The sequence below is a fragment of the Sinohyriopsis cumingii genome, unplaced genomic scaffold, assembly GCF_028554795.1.
Source record: "Sinohyriopsis cumingii isolate HCF-2022 unplaced genomic scaffold, ASM2855479v2 utg001505l, whole genome shotgun sequence".
Lineage (NCBI taxonomy): Eukaryota > Metazoa > Mollusca > Bivalvia > Unionida > Unionidae > Sinohyriopsis > Sinohyriopsis cumingii.
In genome coordinates, this window is record NW_028316006.1 from 670898 (window position 1) to 695189 (window position 24292).

Below are 24292 nucleotides of genomic sequence, written 5' to 3' on the forward strand. Positions count from 1 at the left end.
AGAGAATGGGATTATGGTTATGAATGGGGAGAGGTTCCAGATTTTAGTCAAAGTATGATGCTAATCTCTCAAATGATTTGGGACTGATAACAATACTGAACACGAGTAGTAGCCATGGCAAACTCTGGACATACAAATGGGTCAGTAATCTTGACCTTTACCATTTAATCTGACAAAAAATAGATTTCTTTCTTGCCCAAAGGTAATCATTTGTGGATTTTTTCTGTTGAAAACAAGGTGGTGCAGAAAACCAACTGTCTACACTTAGTTTACAGCTCAATAAACTGTGTAACCTAGACTCTGTAACAAATTTCCTTCTCAATAAACTGTGTAACCTAGACTCTGTAACAAATTTCCTTCTCATATAAAAAAACTCTTCAAACATTTGTTCTATTTTGTGGTGTTTAAATAAATTTTCTCCCTTGCTTGTGCCACAGTCACTTTGACTTTTGAAATTCTGACAACCATTTCAAAAGTTTTCTTATTTGCAAGCCATCATATAAGCTTGATCAGGATGTGGTCTATGACTAAATGTATTGTGGGGATAACACTTATTTTCTTTTTGAACTAACTTTTTATTACCTGACCTTTGAAAATTCAACCCCCAAATCTAAAGGCGCCTTTCTTAATCCCCCTGCAAACCATCCACAGAATTTGGCAATGGATACATATACTGACTGTAAAGCTGCAAAAAAGACCTAAGTTATGGATACTTCAATCTCCTCTCTTTCTTGATCATTTCAAATGTGAAAACTTCACTGTTTTTGGCAAATGTTTTTTGACCTTAACCTCAGCTTGCTGAAATAGCCAGTGTCAAGGCCAAGTTGCATACCATCAGAGATTTCAACAATGTCGAGTCAAGCCTCAAACTATGTCCTACCAATATCAGATTATGCCTGAAAAGAATATGTCCAATGTGGAAGCTGAAATAAAAGCCAAGGTGAAAGAAACTTAAGATACAGGTCTGAAATGCAATCATTTTATTTTTGACATTTATGGCTCAATTAATAAATCAATCAATTCTTCAGTGAGTTCCTGCAAATCCCTGACGCTGTCATGAACAACAAATTTTACAAAGCACTATATCAAACAAAATAAGGTGACAATCCCAACTCCAACTAATGATTACAGTTTGCAATGCCAGACCAAACGAAAGAAAACTCTCTGAGCAATGTTTTCTAAAGCCAGAGGAGAAGCTCACAGTAATGAACATGACCTACATGAAGAAAGAAAAATTTTTGTTTTCCTATTGAGAAATTTTTATAAACTTTGAAAACATAATGACAATGCTATCTGAAAAAAATGCCCCCACCAAAAAAAATATATTGAACACTAAGTGACTTATGTAGTGAATATTTTTCCAAGTTGATACAATATATTCTTGCATATATCGAGATGCTGATAAAAATAATGGGTGTGGAGAATCTGTTAATTACTATGATGTAAGATGTTGTATATGACTTTAAATGGGACCAATATTACAGAGTCATCAAGTCTCCAGGTTTACATTTAAACAGCTGCCTTGCTAGGCGCTCAGCATTATGAGGTTAGTGTTAGGACTGGTCCGCCTGGTGTCAGGATAATGTGACTGGGTGGGACATAATGCTAAATGTCTGCGGCTTGATGCCCTAGTGCTAGACATCACTATAAACTGCCACAATGCAGACATAATAGCAATATGACAATTTTTTTTAAAGCTACATTAAAAATCCAAGTCACACACAGAGACACATAAACATTTAAGCAATTGTTTTGCTATGTCTCTACCTTCTACTTTTCTTTATGTTCTTTCATTTTCTTCTGTTTAAAAGTTTTTGTTTAAAAAACTTATAATCTCTTTGTCACAAACATACTTGGCTCATCTTGACCTGACAGTCACCTTGTAAAAAGCCTGTTATGTGTAAAGGTCTGATAAAAACTGAAGAAAAACCAAGCATTAATTTCACCTGAGTATTTAGATAATTCTTTTGCCATTACAAAATATTAAAAAAGACATAATTTTCTTCCTGTGAAGTACAAGCATACACAAAAATTCATAAGCTTACTGTCATCAACAGACATTTACAGGCATCAGATGCCTATTTCTGAGTTTCTTAATTGGTTGAAGTGGACAAGACTGATCTTAGTGTTCTTTCAAAATAATCTAAAAGAGAATAATAAACTTTTATTTTTGGCATTATTTAGCCGTCAAAGACCATCAATGACCTATCATGCTTAAACATTGGTTAGCACTGTTACAAGTTGTCAACAATTCATCTTAGATTTTAATACACTCCTTTTTTTTTCGATGATGGTATTAACTATTGTCATCTTTCTTGCTCTGTTAAAGTCATTTCCTGAGCAGAAAAATGCTATTTGCCAATTATCATGTTTGTAATATAAAACAAAATAGTAATTATGATCATTCTTTTAAAAATGTGATCTGAAGACCAAGATATGGTTACTGGATCTAGAAGTTCAAAACCGTTCATACGAATGATGTGTTTGACTTGGAATTGTTTCTTAGTTTAGGGATTTTCAGAAAATAGGTTTGAGAGGGGTCAAAATTTCGGTTTTACTTGCATCCTTCTTCACAATTATAAAATAACTCTAAGGTTGCAAAACCTCTCTGTTTCATGGCATGTCAGCATAATAATTGTAATATGGTGCTTACTAAAAAAAAGTTTTGAATAAGTAAATATGAACTAATGCACAAAAAATCTATGGAAGGTAACCCTTCCAAATAAAAAAAATTCAGGTAAATTTTGGGATTTTACCTTATGACAGTACATTAAAAAGTATCAAAGAAACTTAATCAAACACAAAACCTAATGTAATCAGTGAAGCGCAAAAAGTAAATCCCCATGACTACATTTTTTCCATGATGTTTATAACCATCCCAGATGAATAAACATGTTTACTGACTGTACAGGAAATGGTGATGAAGCATCCCAAGGTAAATAGTAAAAATAACATAATTGGTGAATCATGAAGGCGGTCACCGTAACCTACTTTTGCTCACATGTTGAGTAGCACTCTCCACAATGAATATACCAATCAAGCTCCATTACTTCATAAAACAGTGTCATAGAAACTAAGCTAAATGCAAAAATATAGCACTGACAATGAAAACAAGAACAGAAAAATAATCTCTAAGTTCCACTTAAGCTTTGCAGGACAGACAAAACTGAAAGATACTTACCACAGACACCATTTAAGTCCTGTATAGTGGCCTTCCCCAACTGGATCAGATGCTCTGTTGTCAGTATCTCTATCCCCAGGCACTGAGTCAAGGTTGGATTCAACATTGATGCCACATCGCCATGGAGATAATACAGACTAAGGTGTTTTTGTAACAACTCAGGCGTTATCACCTTGTGGACCAGAGGGTCCCTCACTCTTACTGTCTGAGATGGGATTTTCCAGCTGATAACACCTGATTCAATAGTAGCAGAGAATATTGTCAAACATGCATTAAAGGTCATCTGTATTAAGCAATTACCTGTCTTAAAAAGACCCTTTTTTCAAGGCTTTATCAACTACATATATTATCACTATGGACATACATCAAGCAGCCACCTGTCTTTTGTCAGTTCATAAATGTTGCTGTTGGAGACAAATCTGACTTCACAAATGATTTGTCCAAAACTGCTAATGCAGAAATATAACACTGATGCAAAGATGGAGACTATCAGCATCATACCAAATTGTTTTATGTTTATCAATACCACAATGCCTTTTGATTTTCATTTTTAACTAATTTTTCTTATAAAGGGTTAACGGTGAAAATCTGAATTCATGAAATTGCAACAATATTTTTCTTACAGCTAAATTTGCATAACTTTTTGGGTCAGATTATATTGATATCTGCCATAAAATAATGTCCAGTTTATAACGAAGGTGAGAAAACTGAGCCTTGACATGAATGGCCCTATTGCCTACACTGGCTATTATTTGGTTTTAAAAATGTTTTGCTAATTTAGTGATTTTGAAAATGGTGAAAATGTATCATCTTATTTTTTAAATTCCACTAATTAAAATTCCACTAATTAAAAGTTAAAACTGTCTCACCTTCATGTGTCCTGACAGCATTTCATAATGCAAGACAACATCCTTTGAAGGTAAAGCTGACAATCAGTCTTGACACAATAAAGCAGACATGAACACATGTTCCAATACACAATAAGTGCAATCTGCATGGTGACTAATTTAAATACATTACATTAGTTTTTTGGTCAAAATTTCTTATGACAATAATCCAGTACACATTTATTAACCATAATGCCTCCCTTGAAATAAATCAATGTCACAAGCACCTCATGCATGTGTTACTTTATCGAGTTCCTATGCAGCAAATAAATTACCAAATTTTATCTTAACCAAATTCTACTGATGGCTGCTTTATATAAACAAGAGTTCCATGAAATGTTATGTCTCCCATTTGTTGGATGTGGGGAGCTTACTATCCATCGGTTGCTTATTTGTTTTTTTTAAAACCTGGCCCAGATTTGATGAGATTTATGCATTTTAATTCAGCAAAAAAATCAAAAGAAATAATGTACAATGGATTTATTTCTTTAAAGGGCTTCACTTTTTTTTGTCAGCATATCTTATATGCACTATCTGTTGTCCCGATATGGTAACATCTATACTTCCATCAACAATAATGAAAATGAATTTATTGGAATTCAGACTTTTCTTAACTTCTCTCATGACTTTACTGATTGACAGAGCAAAGTCTCTTGCACCAAGTCTGTTCTCATTATCAGCCCTAAGTTTACCACTGTTATTCTCCTGGAGTGCACACAGCATTTTCATTATCAGATACTAATTTCCATATCAGACTTGGGAATGTCAGAAAATTGTAATGAATTTTTAGTTCTATGTCCTCATCATTCCTAACAAAGTCACGCAAATACATTCTTCCCTCATGAGGTGTCATGTTGGAGAGAAGAATGAAGACTCCCTTACATAACCAAAGTCTGTCATGTTGGAGAGAGGAATGAAGACTTCCTTACATAACCAAAGTCTGTCATGTTGGAGAGAGGAATGAAGACTCCCTTACATAACCAAAGTCTGTCATGTTGGAGAGAGGAATGAAGACTCCCTTACATAACCAAAGTTTGTCATGATATGAAGTTGGACATACTTGAGTTACATTTTGAAACACACTGAACATTTTATGTCTTTATATTATGATATATATTTAATTTGATGCATACTTTATTAAGTACCATTGTCACTCTTTCATGATTGTATGATTAACCATGCAAACTTAATTCTTATAAATTCAGCTGTATTTCGATGTGCAAAGTCATTTCAGTATAACACTCTCAAGTGTGGAGATACTGGAATTACATTACGAGGTGGGATGCACGTTAAGTATTTTGACTGGTTGATCAAGTTTCTCTTAACTACTGTATTTGTATATCAAGATATCTGCATCGACAGATCAGAGTTGATTTTCAGACAAAGAACAACAACTTAAGCGGTTGTAAAAAAAATAAAGATATCATGGATATGACAATGCTTCAGGTATTATTGAAGTTGGAGTAAACAACCCATAGCAATATTAGTATAACTATAATTTATACATTTGGAAAAAAATTCCAATTTACCATGTCTGTCTGTCTATGGAGACAAACTAACTTCTAAAATGTTCTCTGCCATCCTGAATAACAGTCCCAAAGCAAACATAGTACATTTATATGTAAGAAAGTAGAGTAAAAGAAATCACTAACCCTACAATCCACCAATATGAGATGTTTTGTAATGTATAAATTGTGGAGTAAAGTTGTTGTAAACCTCAAATACCCTTCTTCAGTATTGGGTGCATGTTAGTACCCACAGATTGGTAAACCATATACCTGTATGGTATGACTGCATTGTGTAAGAGTGGTTCCAATGTTTGTGTAAATAATGTTTTATAATTTATTAATCCTGACTTAGTTATCTTTTTGTCAAGTGTCATGCTGGGATGAACCTTTTTATAAAAATGTTGACCTTAAAAGGATCAAGAAAACTTTCATTTTAAAATGGTCTTTCCTAGTGGAGTGTTATCAACTCCAATGTCTAGGATTTTCTGCACATGTCATCCATGTACTGTGCTGCAAAGACTTTATGAAGTTTAAAACTGTCATAAGACGTCATTGATTAAATCTTGAATTTGTCAATTCCACTGACAAACACACTATCCAACCCATGCCAATCTAGGATGTTGTTTGCAATAGCTGCAAAACAGGGAATCCAAGCCATGGATAATTATCAACCTAATATTACTGTAATTTCTTCGACTCTTAGTTGTGCCACATTTGATTTCTGCAGCTACAGAGTCTGGATTATGTCTCTTTGGAGATATAGTTATCTCAGACTGAGTGGTAACCTTATGTTTTATCTGTCTACTTTTAAATGAATTTTACTTCTCTGAATATCCTTTATGACAATTATTGCAAAATTAATGAGTAAACTCACTGTATCCAAACTAGATGAAATTAAGATTCATCAGTGTCAAACCATATAATTAGTTTGTTACTAATATTAGAAATACAAACAATCTGGTAAAAAGAGAATGGATGCAATATCAAGAGGCATGGAAGAATGAAATCAAGTAATAAAAACTGAGAAGAAGTAGATAACTTACCTCTACTATTTGGCTGTGTGGGAACACATGGCTTTCCTCTCAGCTTTTTCAAAATCTCTGTAGCTACAGGTTTGAAGAAATCCAAAATTTCATCTTCCATGGGAACAAACTGCAGGAAGGTTGACAGTGCCTCTATTGCACTGAAGGATGGATGGGACTTTAGAGAGAAAAACAAGATCCTTAATATATGCAGCTATAGTTACATCACAAAATTTCTTGTAGTTTCTTGTAGCAGTGCCTCACAATGAGCTAACTGCATCACAGATTTTTATGCATTTAATCATCACATTCAAATCTAGAATTATGTTATGGCACACAATGTTCCACCATAGTGCCTGTTCCTACCACAAGGCTCAACCTGATTTAGAGAGATCTCTATATATGAACAAAATGGATGGAAAAGGGTAATACATTGTGGCACCAGACTGATGCTAGGGGATAGAACAAACCTTTCAATTACAGTATACAAGAAAGAAATATCAGAGCCAAGCAGCTGACTATAAAATGGTAACGCCAAAGTGATATTTTAACATAAGCATTAATGATAACAGACTTCCAGATATACAAACTGCTCATGAATATTGAAAGAGAAAATTAAGAAAATGTCTGTTGTTGTTGTTGTTGTTGTTGTAGGGTTTAACGCCATTTTTCAGCACACGATAGGCTATACATGGCGGCTAGTATTAATGGTGGAGGAAGAACCCGGGAAATGCCAAGAAGGAACCACTGACCCTCAAGAAGCTACTGGCAAGCTTTCTCACATACCCGCAATGGCCAAATCCAAGACTCAAACCCATGCAGACAGAGGTGAGATGGCAGTGATCCTTAATGGAGAGCGCTTTAGACCACTCGGCCACTCGGGGCCCCCAAGAAAATGTCTGCAATTGGTGTTAATTTATTTGACTGAATTTGCACATTTCTGCATTCTGTCAATGAGCCAATGAGGTCAGCTTATCTTTTTTTAATAGTGTAGTCATTCAATACACATTTTGTAATGTTTGTTGTAAATGTACTGTATTTACCATATATATATATATATATATATATATATATATATATATATATATATATATATATATATTGGGGAAACAATAAAATAATAATTATTTTCCTCTCCCAGAACTTATGGCAAACATTGTTTTCACCTCAGTCATATGTACCAAGACTTGAGAAACAAAATAAATTTGTGTTAGATTTGCACACAACCGACTGCATGTTGCAATAAAATAAACAAAATGCTTATTTGATAATAAAAAAAGACACTAAAAATGTATTGTTATCATTTATTCCTCTTTTTTTCCATCATAAGCATTATAAAATAAAATATATCCACGAACTCCATATATGTAGCGTAGGCATCCATACTGTAGTGCATATTGCTTATGTCCAATAACATACAACACATTGTTCACAGGCATGAACATTGAGAAACAAATCATGTTTGGCTGTACTCAAAGTTTGATTATGTTATCAAACTGAAAACTGGATCTGACAATCATTATTACCACATAAACACACCCTCCCACTGACCTCTAGGCTGGTTCACAAATGGTTTCAAATTGATTTTATAAAGAAAATAACACAAACACAGCAGTTTAAATCTTTCACTTTTTCCTTTTAAAGTTCTTCCACTGATTCTATTCTTGAAATACAAATTGTTATTTACAGACTCATTTTTGAGTTTCAAAACACGTGTTTTCATCATCAAATTATAACTTAAGGAAATCAGGCAGCAGTAACAAATAACAAACTGCAAGCTTATATTTCAAGTCTGATAAAAGAAATTAAGCCTCCAGAGTGGAAACAAGCTCAGCCAATCAGATGCAAAATCACCTCATTAGCATGTGTGGATCTCATTCCCTAAAAGGCTTGTCTGAAATTTCGATGATAAAAGCATACATTTTTAGTCTGATGTCAATCTGATCAGAAATATGGTTTCCATAGTGGTAACAATATTAACCAATCAGATGCAAGATCACTTCATTAATATGGATGCATCTACTCATTACCAACTTGTTCAGGATTTTGATGATATAAAACCATATTCCAAGTGTGATTCAAACTGGACTAGAAATATATCCTTCAAAGTTGTAACAAGCTATTTGAGGGCAGGCAAGAGTCCCTTGAAGGGTCTGATCCTCTACTGGATGAAAAAAAGGTGCACCAGTTCCAGAAAAGATTATTTGTTCCATTTAAATGCTGAGTGTTGAAACCATCTCTGATACTCTTCTGGAATAACAAGAATTTCAAATAAGCTACAGTGGATGTCAGATCACCACCATCTCCATTTAGGAATGACAAGACAACCTAAGAAGTTTTCTGGTGGAAAACCTATGTTGATACAACTTTGGAATAAGTAACAAAAACAATATATTCAAGATGGCAGCTATCATGGCCATATTTGATATTAAATTGGTACCATATCCAATTAGGACCAAAGTGACTTCTTTTAATGAAACCACAATATTAATATGGCAGCCACCTAAGAGATGAAGCTATAACAAGATTTTCAAGATGGGCATTGTGTTGATCATATTGGAAATCAGAATGGCACCATTTTCCTTTACAACCAGTAAGATATCATGAGTGAAACCCCATGCTGATGTGACAATTCATTCAGGAGTAACAAGATTTTCAAGCTAGCCATCGAGGTGACCATATTGGAAGTCTGAGCAGCAAAAGTTTTCATTTAGAACCAACTAGACATTGTAAGAAGTCATTTAGTCAAGACTTCATGTTTGATATGACCATCCAACCAGAAGGAGCAGTGATAATATGATTTTCAAAATGGCCACTGTGACATTCATATTGTATGTAGAAGCAGCACCCTTTTCATTTAGGACAAACTAGAACATCATATGAAGTCTTCAGACAAAAACCCCATCGCAATATTACTTTATGTTCAGGAGGAGTAGCGATAACAAAATAGCCAAGATGGCCACTTGTTTTAGACAATATTAGACATCAAATTGGCACCACTGTCAAGTCAAACCAACTAAATAACATAAAAAATCTTCTGTTTAAAACCACATATCAACATGACTTTCTGTTCTGTAGAAGAAGTGATAACAAGATTTAAAAGATTGCTGCCATGAGAGCAACACTGAACCTTATATTGGCACTATTTTCCTTTGGGACCAACAAGAAGTCTTTAATTGAAAACTCCATGTTGATGTGACCAGCTATACAGAAGAAGTAACGATAACAAAATTTTCATGATGACTGTTGTTGCAGCGATAACGGATGTCCAAGCAGCACCATTTACATTTAAGACCAAATGGTCCTGGGTTGGTGGTTCTTTCCAGGGTTTTCCCGGGTTCATCCTGCACCATTAATACTGGTCGCCATGTATAGGCTATCTTGTGGTGAAAAATGGTGTTAACAACAACAACAACCAAATGGTCCGTGGGATGAATGTGTATCAAGGTGTCATGTCAATACTTCAAGGAGTTGAAAAGGAGTAGCATGATAAAAGACAGATAGTGGACGATAAGTGATGGCAAAAGACCATCCCATAAGCGCTTCTGGTTTATGACCAGTAGAGTTAACAACATACAAGGGCATCAAGTGCAAAAATGTAGAGGAAATAAATTAAACAGATTATACTTTTTATATAAAGTCTTCAAGTTGTATGAAAAAATAACATTGTGCTAGACTATGACCTAGGAATGTCCTTTTCACTAACCTTGAAGACATCCAAAATTTCAATAAAAAGAGTGGGAATCTCACTCCTTAGCCACTGATTCCAGGGGCTGTCCTTGTCTACATCTTCTCTGCTAGAAGGCACATCAAAGTCACCTAGGAAAAGTCCAAAAGATGATATTATTCCAGGAATTTGTTTCTCTCTTCTAATGAATACATTTTTTTCATTAAGCCAGACTAAATTCAGGATATTGAAAAAACAAACATGTAGAGATTAACCTGCCATAATATGTAAATTCAGTTGTGTGAGTGCAACTTGTAAAATTTAAATTGTTTGCAACCAATGGTATTTTTGCAAATGACAAGTTGTGAATATTAGGAGACAATCTTACAATGTATTGGGATGGAGAATGGGTGGGTAGGTGGGTTTGGTTCCTAATCAGCATCAGAATCACTGCCTGCCAAGCAACATGACACTTTCTACTTTCAACATGGCCCATAATAGATTTTTATATATAAAAATTTCAAAGGAGTGTGCACTTTGCTACGACAGTTATATGACAAGATTCCAGCAGGTTATTAAAGTAAGAGTATTTCATTTTATTTTTGTTATGTGTGTCACTTTTTTGTTTTGGAGGGTTAGGGGAATACGATATCACCAGCTATGATTTCATTACTATTAATTTTTTTCCACAAAGGGAAGAACTCAGCAGAATGCCAAACGTATGATTGTTGATAGCTGTTATCAAAGGTGACTTCCCTTGATTTAACAGGCAAACAGCAAGTACCGTAATTTCCTATTTTTTTTGCAAAAGCAACCATATTTGCTGAAACTTAAAAGCCCTCTATGCCAGGATGTTTTTCATCAAATTTGGTCTAATTTGGATTTGCAGTTTTCTTTTACAAGTCATTTAAGTGAGACCGCTCCAGTGGCCTAGTGGTTCAAGTGTCTGCCTCAGATGCAAGAGGTTGTGGGTTCGATCCCTGGCCGAGTCATACCAAAGACTTACAAAAATGGTACTAACAGTTGCCTTGCTTGGCGCTCAGCGTTAAGAGGTTAGTGTTAGGACTGGTCAGCCTGGTGTCAGGATAATTTGACTGGCGGAGACATCAAGCTACATGTCTGCGGCATGATGCCCCAGTGCTAGACATCACTATAAACTGCCACACTGCAGCGATATGACTGAAAAATTGTTAAAGCTATGTTAAAAATCCAAATCACAGACACACTCATTTAAGTGACTGTGTATTTTTAGCAACAAAGACAGAATTTGATGCCAGACTAACATCTCTTCTGTCAAGTTGGGTTTAATTCTATTCATTGTTTTGGAGAAGAAGCCACTTACAGGTTATTCGATTTTTATTATCAGTGGCTATCTCTGATGGTTAACTGGCATCACTAACAACAGGATGCTTTCTGACAAGAGTCGTCAAATTCTAGACTGCAGTTTTTTGATAATAAATCAATTTAAGTTTTTCTATTTCTTTCAGAACAGCAACTTTCTAGTTTTGCTAATGCCAGCTGTATTGAAATAGGATTAGCACCATCTGTAAAAACCTGAAATGTTTTCCTGCAAAAATACCTTCAGTCAAATGTTTTCAAATTCTGTTTCATAGTTTTTGAGAAGTCATTTAAATGGCTTTTACCATTTTTAGAAATGGAGGCCAACTCGGAAGGTAGATTGGCAATATTTGAAAACATTTGAGAGCTCTTCAGGCCAGAATGCACAGTACCAAAATATGGTCTAGTGGTTTCCAATAAGAAGTTTAAAACATCAATTGCTGACAGACACACGATAGATGATACATGACAGATACAGGGTAATGTTGTATGCTCATCTGGCCAAGTGATCTATAAAAAAAAATCAATTAGCAGTATTTATTAAATGAACTAAATACATTTAAGTACAAGAACGTTTGAGCATGTTTCTTAACTTCATAAAATCATTTTACCTACATACATATATGGAGACAGATATGGAGATATTTAATTAGTGAGAGTGACAGAAAGATGTGAAGGAGAGAGACAGCAAGATTGAGAGAGAGAATAAAACTGAAGCTACTGTATGAAATGTTCATGGCAAAATCTGTTAAAACATTTATACATCCTGCCAAGACTTTTAACATAATGTATGTTTGTTAATGTTAACGTATGTAAATTACTCTTTGCTATGAGTAAAACAAGGTTTTAAATAACTTTATCTTATTTGTAACATACCCTGAATAACAAATCGGAAGCCATAACTTCTTAAGGGCAAGAAAGCAAACACTGGTTGCTTGGGAGGTAGTACCTGAAGAAGAAAAAAAAATTGCCCTTATTAGTGGTAAACATGAACAAGAATTACCTCGATTCGATTGCAATTTACAAGTGAAATATGCAACTAAGATATGTTAATACTGGATTTAAAAATAATATTCTACAGCAACATTTAAACTATCTGATTTATATAAATAGTCCCTTGATGTAAATCATTTATACTGTATTTAAACAAAAGTTCCTCTATTGGACTGACACTCTCCTTTTAAAAAGAATTTCCATGAATTCAAGATAGGACCATTTCTTCTTTCGAAGATATTCTTGAGTGATAATATATTCAAATCAGCCACTGTGGTAGCCTTATTGGATGTAAGATCAGCACCATTTTCATTTAGGACAAACCAAACATCACTATTACTGAAAACATCAATATGACCTTCGATGCAGGTGGAGTAATGGTACAAATTAAACATCTAATCATGGCTAAAAGTCAACACACAATACAATTTAAATATTCATAACAATACTGGTGACTGATGCCCAGTGACAGACTCTCAGTGACTTTTACTTGACACATTACCCTGTGCCTGATTCCTTAAGGACAATACCCACTGCTTGATGAAATACCGTCAATGACTGTCACTTCACACATTACCCTGTGCCTCATTCCTGAAGGACAATACCCACTGCTTGATGAAAGACCTTCAGTGACTGTCACTTGACACATTACCCTGTGCCTGATTCCTGGAGGACAATACCCACTGCTTGATGAAAGACCTTCAGTGACTGTCACTTGACACATTACCCTGTGCCTAATTCCTGGAGGACAATACCCACTGCCTGATGAAAGACCTTCAGTGACTGTCACTTGACACATTACCCTGTGCCTGATTCCTGGAGGACAATACCCACTGCTTGATGAAAGACCTTCAGTGACTGTCACTTGACACATTACCCTGTGCCTGATTCCTGGAGGACAATACCCACTGCCTGATGAAAGACCTTCAGTGACTGTCACTTGACACACATTACCCTGTGCCTGATTCCTGGAGGACAATACCCACTGCTTGATGAAAGACCTTCAGTGACTGTCACTTGACACATTACCCTGTGCCTGATTCCTGGAGGACAATACCCACTGCCTGATGAAAGACCTTCAGTGACTGTCACTTGACATATTACCCTGTGCCTGATTCCTTAAGGACAATACCCACTGCTTGATGAAAGACCTTCAGTGACTGTCACTTGACACATTACCCTGTGCCTAATTCCTTAAGGACAATACCCACTGCCTGATGAAAGACCTTCAGTGACTGTCACTTGACACATTACCCTGTGCCTGATTCCTGGAGGACAATACCCACTGCCTGATGAAAGACCTTCAGTGACTGTCACTTGACACATTACCCTGTGCCTGATTCCTGGAGGACAATACCCACTGCTTGATGAAAGACCTTCAGTGACTGTCACTTGACACATTACCCTGTGCCTGATTCCTGGAGGACAATACCCACTGCCTGATGAAAGACCTTCAGTGACTGTCACTTGACATATTACCCTGTGCCTGATTCCTTAAGGACAATACCCACTGCTTGATGAAAGACCTTCAGTGACTGTTACTTGACACATTACCCTGTGCCTGATTCCTGGAGGACAATACCCACTGCCTGATGAAAGACCTTCAGTGACTCTCACTTGACACATTACCCTGTGCCTGATTCCTGGAGGACAATACCCACTGCCTGATGAAAGACCTTCAGTGACTGTCACTTGACACATTACCCTGTGCCTGATTCCTGGAGGACAATACCCAATGCCTGATGAAAGACCTTCAGTGACTGTCACTTGACACATTACCCTGTGCCTGATTCCTGGAGGACAATACCCACTGCTTGACGAAAGACCTTCAGTGACTGTCACTTGACACATTACTCTGTACCTGATTTCTTAAGGACAATACCCACTGCTTGATGAAAGACCTTCAGTGACTGTCACTTGACACATTACCCTGTGCCTGATTCCTGGAGGACAACACCCACTGCTTGATGAAAGACCTTCAGTGACTGTCACTTGACACATTACCCTGTGCCTGATTCCTGGAGGACAATACCCACTGCTTGATGAAAGACCTTCAGTGACTGTCACTTGACATATTACCCTGTGCCTGATTCCTGGAGGACAATACCCACTGCCTGATGAAAGACCTTCAGTGACTCTCACTTGACACATTACCCTGTGCCTGATTCCTGGAGGACAATATCCACTGCCTGATGAAAGACCTTCAGTGACTGTCACTCATCACATTACCCTGTGCCTGATTCCTTAAGGACAATACCCACTGCTTGATGAAAGACCTTCATTGACTGTCACTGGACACATTACCCTGTGCCTGATTCCTGGAGGACAATACCCACTGCTTGATGAAAGACCTTCAGTGACTGTCACTTGACACATTACCCTGTGCCTGATTCCTGGAGGACAATACCCACTGCCTGATGAAAGACCTTCAGTGACTGTCACTTGACAAATTACCCAGAGTCCAACATTATTTTGGTGATTGTTACATGACACTGCCCAGTACCTATAATATGGTGACAGACATTTTGTGACTGTCACTTAATGTGATGCCTGGTGACTTTTCAATGACTGGTCTCATGATGTAGATCTTACTGTGGGCTTTCTGTTTGGGAAACTCAACTCCAATGAATGAGATCACCTTGATTTAAAAGCAGATCTACTCAAGCAAGAAGACTGCACTTCCTTTACATCAGGAAGGCAGCACTTGCTACATGGTGATGACAACTCCCCTCAACGGGGAAGTATTAGGAATCCATCCTTTGATGGAGTTGACAACTTCCTTCCATGTGTTGGTGAAACCACCCTTGAAGGATCAGACAGTTCTGTAACCCAAAGAGCAACCAAGACCTTCCTTAGGTGACTTCCCAAAATCAAGAAACTTTAGTGTAAATAGCATTATGTAAATTGGACATAGTGGTGTACTGCATTTATGATCTATGCAAAAAAAAAACATGATAAAAAAATCCTCCCCCGAAGTGACATATTAAAATCAACACCATCAGCTGTTTTACCCAACAGAAACATTTTCAGTTGTTATGAAAGTCATGTTTCATGTAACCGTGTCCAATAACATCAAATAACTTAACAATAATAACATACAGTATCATAATTTAGCAGTAGCATTTATTATCCTTGTTGTTTCCTCATAACCCCATGAACAATGCTGCAACAACAAAAGTGAGCAGATCTTCATTAACAAGTCCACAAATGCAATGGCCTAAGATTACACAAAACAGTTTTCAGTTATGAGTAGGATCAAAGATGTAACCTCTCACCCCTGATGCTATCAAAATAAAACTCCATAACCATCAACATTTGTACATTTTCAAACTTGTCATTGAATCGAGAAACCAAATTAGTTAAAAATATTGGCAATGCAAAGCTGATCCTTCCATGATTATCCTCTTAAGAGCCGCAGCAATCTCCATCCCCACAATGTGTGAAAATTACAAAACCTGTCACTTCAACCCATAAAGAACCTAAAACTGGAGAGATTTCATATGTAAGGCAGTGACAATTGCATCCCAAATATTACTTCAATGAAGAGGAAAGTGGACAGTGAGTGAATAAATTTTTCACAATCACTAAGTAATGTTGGTAATTGCTAAAAAGACAGAACTAGGAGAAAAGTTAACAGCTTCTCCTGAGCACTGTCATCTTTGACCTTGCTAGCACAAACATGTTTCCACACAAGAACTGATCGATTGTGAGTACCTCATGAACTCGTGCATTCTTCACAGCAATGTAAATAACATGGAGATAAGTATGAATCTCTTCAATTAAAAAATGATACTATGGTCAATCATCATACAAACTGTTTAGTACTAGGCTAGAACAAAGTGTAGAAAGCCTTTACAAGAAATATACTCACATGTGCAGGAGTTTTCTGTCCCATTGATTGTATGGGAAAAGCCAAAGCAATTTCTGTTGACTCTACATCTACTCCTGACTTGGTCTAGAAGACAAATAAAATTATAACCTCATCATTGACATACACCAAAATACATTGTCATATGTACAAGCTGAACTACAGATATTAATTAATGGGACAAATATTATTTTGATTTCATTCTAATACACAGATTCTGATCATATTCAAAGTGAAAAATAATACAGGATAAAATTTTTTTTTTTTTAATGCCATTACTTAATTGGGATAGAAAACAAGATGCCACAGATGGCTTTATATCACTCACTTGGTTTACATAACTAAACAGTTCACCATTTCACTAAACTGGCTTATGTATTACTATAAGAACACCACCCAATGTAAACTATCTCCTAAACTTTATAACACCCTGATTTTAATATTTTCTAACAAAAATTCTTTAATATGCATCATCAACACGCACAAAGTCATCCAAGATAAACCCATAATATAAATCCATTTATAAACACGGATGAGAAACATAGACTCTAGAGATATGTCAAGCTCAATCAAAAAGATGAAGGTGTATCATTAATATGCACAGATCATACATATATAGAAGTCTTTAGAAGTGCATATATCTATGACAAAACAACACAATAATATGAGCTAATTATGAAGCAAACTGAGTCAATCTGGTACTAGATGACCTCATCTATATACAAAGATTTTGCTTATGGTCAAATGCATCCAACATCTTGATGATATAGGACTATCTGATCCAACCCTAATCTGCAATATAGTTGCCAGAGCATTTTCTGGCCCTGCCAATCAGATTCATCAACTTCCACCAAGAGCTTGACTACCAAATATGACCAAAAGCTGATTAAAAATGCAGGCTAAAGAATAGTTTAAAAAACTCATTCAGATACAAGATAATGTATGTATGTGTGTGTATGTATGTATGCATATATATATATATATATATATATATATATATATATATATATATATATATATATATATATATATATACGAGATTCACTCATTATAATAACAGTCCTTTGCTGATCAAAAAGAATTTCCAGGAATTCAAAATAAGACCACGTTTTTGGAACTGTTGAGTGTTGAAACCATCTCTGATATTCTTGAGCAAAATGATTTTCAAATTACCCACCATAGCTGCCCTATTGGATCAAAGATTGGCACCATTTTCATTTAGGACAAATTAACAATATTAGAAGACTGTTGGTGAAAAAAATCCATGCAGATATGGCCATTTATTCAAGAGAAATAGTGATACAATTTTCAATATTTACATTGTGGCAGACGTATTTGAAGTATGTACATTGTGGCAGGCATATTTGAAGTATGTATATTGTGGCAGGCATATCTGAAGTCAGATAAGAATCATTTTCATTCAGCACTAACTAATTAGTCTTCTCGTGAAAACTCCATGTTGATATGACTTTCCATTTAGGAGGAGTAGCATTAACAAGGTTTTCAGGATGGCCACTGTTCTGGATATACTGAATATTTCATCATTTTAAAACCGACCGGATACCATAAGAAGTCTTCTAGTCTTCAGACCTGATACGACTTTCCTATTGAGAGGAATATCATTAACAAGAATTTTCAAGATGGCTACTGCTGTGGCCATACTGGCTGTCAGATTGCAGACATGATTATGGTCTTCCATAAAAAAAAGCTGAAAAAAAGTTTAAGGGGGTCTGGGGGTCCTTCCCCAATAGGGTTTTATGGGGCAGTGCACCCAATCAGGGGTACAGGGAGCCAAAGGCCACCAGCCAAAAATGCATTTTAAACTCATAAAAACTGATCCTGGTGCAACTTATGATGATAAAATAAACCAAAATAATGATTTAAAAAACAAATAAACTCACCAAAAATGGACACAACCTGACCTTTTGGGCTCAGTGTGCAACTGTTTCTTTTCCTTCTCAATCAGAGCCTTTTTCCTTTCAGCTGGTGATTGGTGACATGCAGTGTGCATATTCTGACAGAGGGCTACATCTGTTCTCTCATGCAAGAAATCTTTCTTCTTACAGTAATTAATTTCACTTTTTCCAGATGCCTTTTCTGAGCTTCAATTTTTCTGTATGTAGCTTCTTTTGCAGGTGCTATTCCAAACTCTTCCAACCGTGATTACCATAATTCAGATCTTAATTGCAGAGGTCACAAAATGCCAGTCCTCTAGCGTTCAGTTTTCTTATAAACTGGCCAACTAAATTTCCGTTAACTTTTTGCTCCAGCCATTCCCTATTCCATACATTTTTTAAACCTTTAAACGTTTTGTGCCAGCATGCTTTTTCTTGCCATCAGTTTCCATTACATGAAGATTCATTGGATAAATTAAAACCTTTGACCAATCAGAATACTCTTTACAAGAGTTGTGTGCTAACTAATACATGGAATGAATAATTTACAATTACCAACTCCTTAAAGATCTTGAAGATTACCAACTCATTAAAGATCTTGAAGATTACCAACTCATTAAAGATCCTGAAGATTACCAACTTGTTAAAGATCTTGAAGATTACCAACTCTTAAAGATCTTGAAGATTACCAACTCATTAAAGTTCTTGACAATGTATAGATATGTTCTAATTTTGATCAAAACTGGATCAGAATTGTGACTTCCAGACTGCTAAAAAGCTAAGCCAATCTTAGTAAGATGTGTGGATATTGCCATTACCAAACTGGTCCAAGATCCTGAGAATACACAAGTTAGATCAAAATCAGACAAGAAATATGACCTCCAAACTGTTATCAAGGTCAGTCAATCAAATGCAAGCTTATTAACAGGTGTGGAATTCATTCATTATCAAACCTATCCAAGATTTTCATGATATACAAATATATTCCAAGTCTGATAAAAATCAAATTTGAAAATATGGTCTCCAAAATGGTAAAAAGCTCAGCCAATCAGATGCAAATCATCTCATTACAATGAGTGAATTTCGTCCAAGAATTTGATGATAAAAGCCAAATTGTATGCAGGGCCATACAATAGGCTCACCTAGACTTAAGGCCAAGTGAACTAAAATCTAATGGAGTAAAATGGTCATGAGAGACGTTGTAAACCACAAAATGCTAGCCAACTCAAAATTTTAGCATATGTGTGTGTGTGTGATTTGGATTTTTAAAGTAGCTTTAACAATTTTTCAGTTATATTGCTATGATGCCTGCAGTGTGACAGTTTGTAGTGATGTCTAGCACCAAGGCATCATGCCACAGACATGTAGGATCATGTCCCACCCAGTCACATTATCCTGACACCAAAACCGACCAGTCCTAACACTAACCTCTTAATGCTGAGTGCCTAGCGAGGCAGCTGTTAGTAACATTTTTATAAGTCTTTGGTATGACTCAGCCGGGGTTCAAACCCATGACCTCCCATATTTGATGGCAGATGCTCTAACCACTAGGCTGCCGCAGCAGTCTTTAGCATATGTAAAAAGTAAACTACCATATATAATAGCTGTTACAAAAGAGCTGGAAGATCATGGTCTATGTTGTTTGTTTTACTTATTATTCCTAACAAACTGCACAGATCCTGATCTACTGGCACATTCTGAGGTGGCAGATATGGGTCTAGTTTGCAGTTGGACTCAACTTATACGACAGTATACATGGTATACCTGCAACGATACTGAGAATTTACTATTGTTCACAAGGTACCAATTTGTTTGTGGATGCTCTGATTGCTACAGATCACAAATTCAAGGATCATGTGCAGAATAGTTGTGCTGTAGAAACAACAGAACCCCTCCCTACTCCACAAATTGAAGTACTCATGAAAATGTCAGTAATATATTGTCTAGAATATAATTGCAATTATCTTTTTATCAGTAGCTTGCATTAAATTAATAGACAACAATAGTTCACTCGCTGAAAAGTGACAATGACTTAAAAACTGTCTATCTATCCTTCTTACCTGAACTGACATGTGTTAAACTGGAAGATTATTTATTTCTTAAACAATGATATGGTTTAAAAATCATAAATATTCTGCACTCAAATGATGGTCAATATTAGTGGGGGGAGTGGAGGGGTCCAAACAACAAATATTTATAGCTATTACTGCAAAAGAATTCATCCAGTTAAAATTTCTCAAAAAATGAACACCAATGATTCCATATAAATGTCACAAATTTGCACTGCTTTCTAAACGACACATAATGCATACTGCTTTGAGGGTAAGGAAGTATGTCCAGATTTAATGCATTCATCAGCCTGAAAATTTGGACACCTTTGTGTATTTGCCTGAAATTGCAAGTAAATGTGCCTGCCATGCATGTATGTCTGCCAAATCAATGATTACACAACTTTATTCTCAGTATTTCAATTGAATTAACTATAATTTTACACAAATACTTGTATAAATTAAAACCTCTCAATTAAAATCGAAGTTTGGACAAGTGAACGCTAGTTTGAATAAGAAGCAATTTGACTTCTTACTCAATGTTCCTGTTTAACATAAGATCATTAAATGTGGTACATTTTTTGAGAAAAGAACAATTTTTCCTGTTAGTTTTTCCACTACTTTCCGCCGCAGCATTTTTAGAGAAAAGAACAATTTTCCCTGTTAGTTTTTCCACTACTTTCCGCTGCAGAAACAAATTAATTACACTCATGATAAGAATACCTGAGCTGAGATTTTGGAGGCATCAAGCACTTTTCTGACCACTAGCCAACTGTCCACACCATCGCTGTGTTTGATTTCTACCATGTGATTACCTAGATCACGCCGCCTCATGGTCTGAACATGTCGCTCAATCTGAATAGGAAAATATACAAAAACTTATCTGATTCAGCCCTAAATAAATTAAAATTTAGCAATAATAACAACACACATAATGATTATTTTTTCATAATCCTAATAACAACTGGCATTCTAAATAATTCAATCAGTTATCTATGATACAAAAACAAAAAATATTTCAAAATTAATTCATTACCTGGTTAGTGATTTACATGTACAAGCAATATTGCCTTCAGGTTCTTTTAAGAAACTTTACTATAAGAAATGATCTCTCTTTGTTCCATGATTTGGATACTTTATTATGAGAAATGATCTTCCTTTGTACATACTATTTCCATTAATTGGATACTTTACTATAAGAAATGATCTTCCTTTGTACATACTATTTCCATTAATTGGATACTTTATTATAAGAAATGATCTTCCTTTGTACATACTATTTCCATTAATGGGATACTTTATTATAAGAAATGATCTTCCTTTGTACATACTATTTCCATTAAATGGATACTTTATTATAAGAAATGATTTTAATTTGTACATACTATTTCCATTAATTGGATACTTTACTAACAAATGATCTTCCTTTTGTACATACTATTTCCATTAATTGGATACTTTACAATAAGAAATGATCTCTCTTGGTACATACTAGTTCCATGACTATGATACTTTACTACGAGAAATGATCTTTCTTTGTGCTTTGTATTTCCTTTAATTAGATACTTTACTATGAGAAATGATCTCTGTACATACTAGTTCCATTAACTGGATACATTACTATGACAAATGATCTGTTTGGACATAACAGTTACAATAATTTGTGGGGCCCTGAGTGGCCTACAGTGCTCACCATTACGGATCACTGCCATCTCACCTCTGTCTGTGTGGGTTCAAGTCTCTGGTTCGGTCAATGTGGGTAAATGAGAAAGCTTGCCAGTAGGTTCTCGTGGATCAGTGGTTATTTCCGGGGTTTTCCCCGGGTTCTTCCTCCACCATTTATATGGCCACCATGTATAGCCTATCTTGTGCTGAAAAATGGCATTAAACCCTACAACAACATGAGAAATGACATCTCTTTGTACACAATGACTTAGATACTACAGGATTAAATGATCATGGCTGGGTATATTTAACCTAATCACTCACAAAGTAAATAAAGTCCAAGTGATCTCACTTTGTACATATTAGATCCATGACTAGAATATTTAACTGTAAGAACTGATATTTGCAAATATTAGTTTCATTAATTGGATACTTTACTGTGAGAATTGATCTTCTTTTGTATATACTAGTTCCATGACTTGGATACTTTATTATGAGAAATGATCTCTCTTTGTATATACTATTTCCATTAATTGGATACTTTGTACATACTAGTTTCTTTTACTGATTATTGATGATTTTGACAAGATTTATTTATCACATGTGTAAATTAAGAATTACTTTTGTTCAGATATGGTGTAAATGTTCAGTATCATTGTTACCTTATTGTCTATTGTTATTTCCCTTAATCTGTGTAAGAATAGTAACAGTGAAGGATGAATGTCATTAAATCTGGCTGCAAGGGTCCGTAAATTTGACATTTTATCTTTCTTCAGAGGAAGGACAATCTTTGTCATCCACCTGTAATGTAAACACATACTGTGAATTTTTTTTTTGTGTGGGTACAGTCCAATCTAAATGTAGATACAGTAAAATCTGACCAATGAGTACAGTAAAATCTAATGGGGTACAGTAAAATCTGACCTATGAGTACAGTCCAATCTGACTAGATACTGTAAAATCTGACCTATGAGTACAGTATAATCTGACTAGATACTGTAAAATCTGACCTATGAGTACAGTCCAATCTGACTAGATACTGTAAAATCTGACCTATGAGTACAGTCCAATCTGACTAGATACTGTAAAATCTGACCTATGAGTACAGTCCAATCTGACTAGATACTGTAAAATCTGACCTATGAGTACAGTCCAATCTGATGGGGGTATACTAAAATCTGACCTATGAGTACAGTCCAACCTGACTGTAGATACTGTAAAACCTGACCTATGAGTACAGTCCAATCTGATGGGGGTACACTAAAATCTGACCTATGAATACAGTCAAATCTGACTGTACTGTAAAATCTGACCTAGGAGGACAGTCCAATCTGACTAGATACTGTAAAATCTAACCTATGAATACAGTCCAATCTGATGGGGTACAGTAAAATCTGACATTTTTGGGTATAGTAAAATCTAAATTCAAGTAAATGGAATTGAGGGTAATTTAAAATGGGTAGGTACAGAATAATCTGACTTTTTGGTGTACAGTAAAATTGAACATTTGTGGGTTCCATAAAATCTTAGTTTTGTGGGTTTAGTAAAATCTGTGCTTTTGAGAATAAGGATATAAGATTTGTGGGTTACTGTAAAATATGACTTAGGGGTACAGTAAATCTGAAAAAACAAATGGTATGAAAGACCACATTTTCCATAATTTGATGACATCTGACATGAGAAGACAGGTCTTAAAAGACCCATTTATGCTGGCCAAAGGTGCATCACCAGCTGTCGAGTTGAGATATAAAACTGGTTGAAGTTTCATCAAAATATCTTAAAAAGTTATACTCCAGACATGGATACAAGGCACCAAATTAGTTTCCCTTGTCGTGATCTTAACCTACAGACAGTTATGTGGCTGTGGTACAAGCCACATTATCTAGTCATGGTATATACTTGATCAGAGTTTCATTAAAATATCTTTATTGGTTCAAAAGTTATACTCCAGACATGGATTCACAGAGTGAGGCACGAAACAAAATGTCAAGTCATGATATGTACTTAAACAAGTTTCATGAAAATCTCTCCAACTGTTACATAGTTACGGAATGCACCAGCATACGTTAATGGAATTACAAAGTTGCGGAATGCACAAGTTTATCTTAATGGACAAATAACAAACACTATAACAAAACACGTCCAGCTAAAGATCACTGCACAAAAATGCTGCTGCAAAACAATAAACCATAAAATCTTCATTATCATCAAATGTTTACA

At 35.5% G+C, this 24292-nt stretch overlaps 1 protein-coding gene across 2 annotated transcripts in view; it reads right to left on the minus strand.

Moving 5' to 3' along the window:
* Window positions 1-24292, minus strand: part of LOC149772437 (uncharacterized) — a 170414-nt gene that overhangs the window by 68803 nt on the left and 77319 nt on the right. For both annotated transcript variants that reach the window (XM_089947829.1, XM_089947828.1), the window contains exons 16-22: window positions 22735-22873; window positions 21131-21262; window positions 16468-16551; window positions 12480-12552; window positions 10305-10417; window positions 6620-6776; window positions 3182-3415 (exon numbers count right to left, since the gene is read on the minus strand). In XM_089947829.1, coding sequence (XP_089803955.1) covers window positions 3182-3415; window positions 6620-6776; window positions 10305-10417; window positions 12480-12552; window positions 16468-16551; window positions 21131-21262; window positions 22735-22873 — 932 coding nt within the window. The remainder of the gene's footprint in view (window positions 1-3181; window positions 3416-6619; window positions 6777-10304; window positions 10418-12479; window positions 12553-16467; window positions 16552-21130; window positions 21263-22734; window positions 22874-24292) is intronic.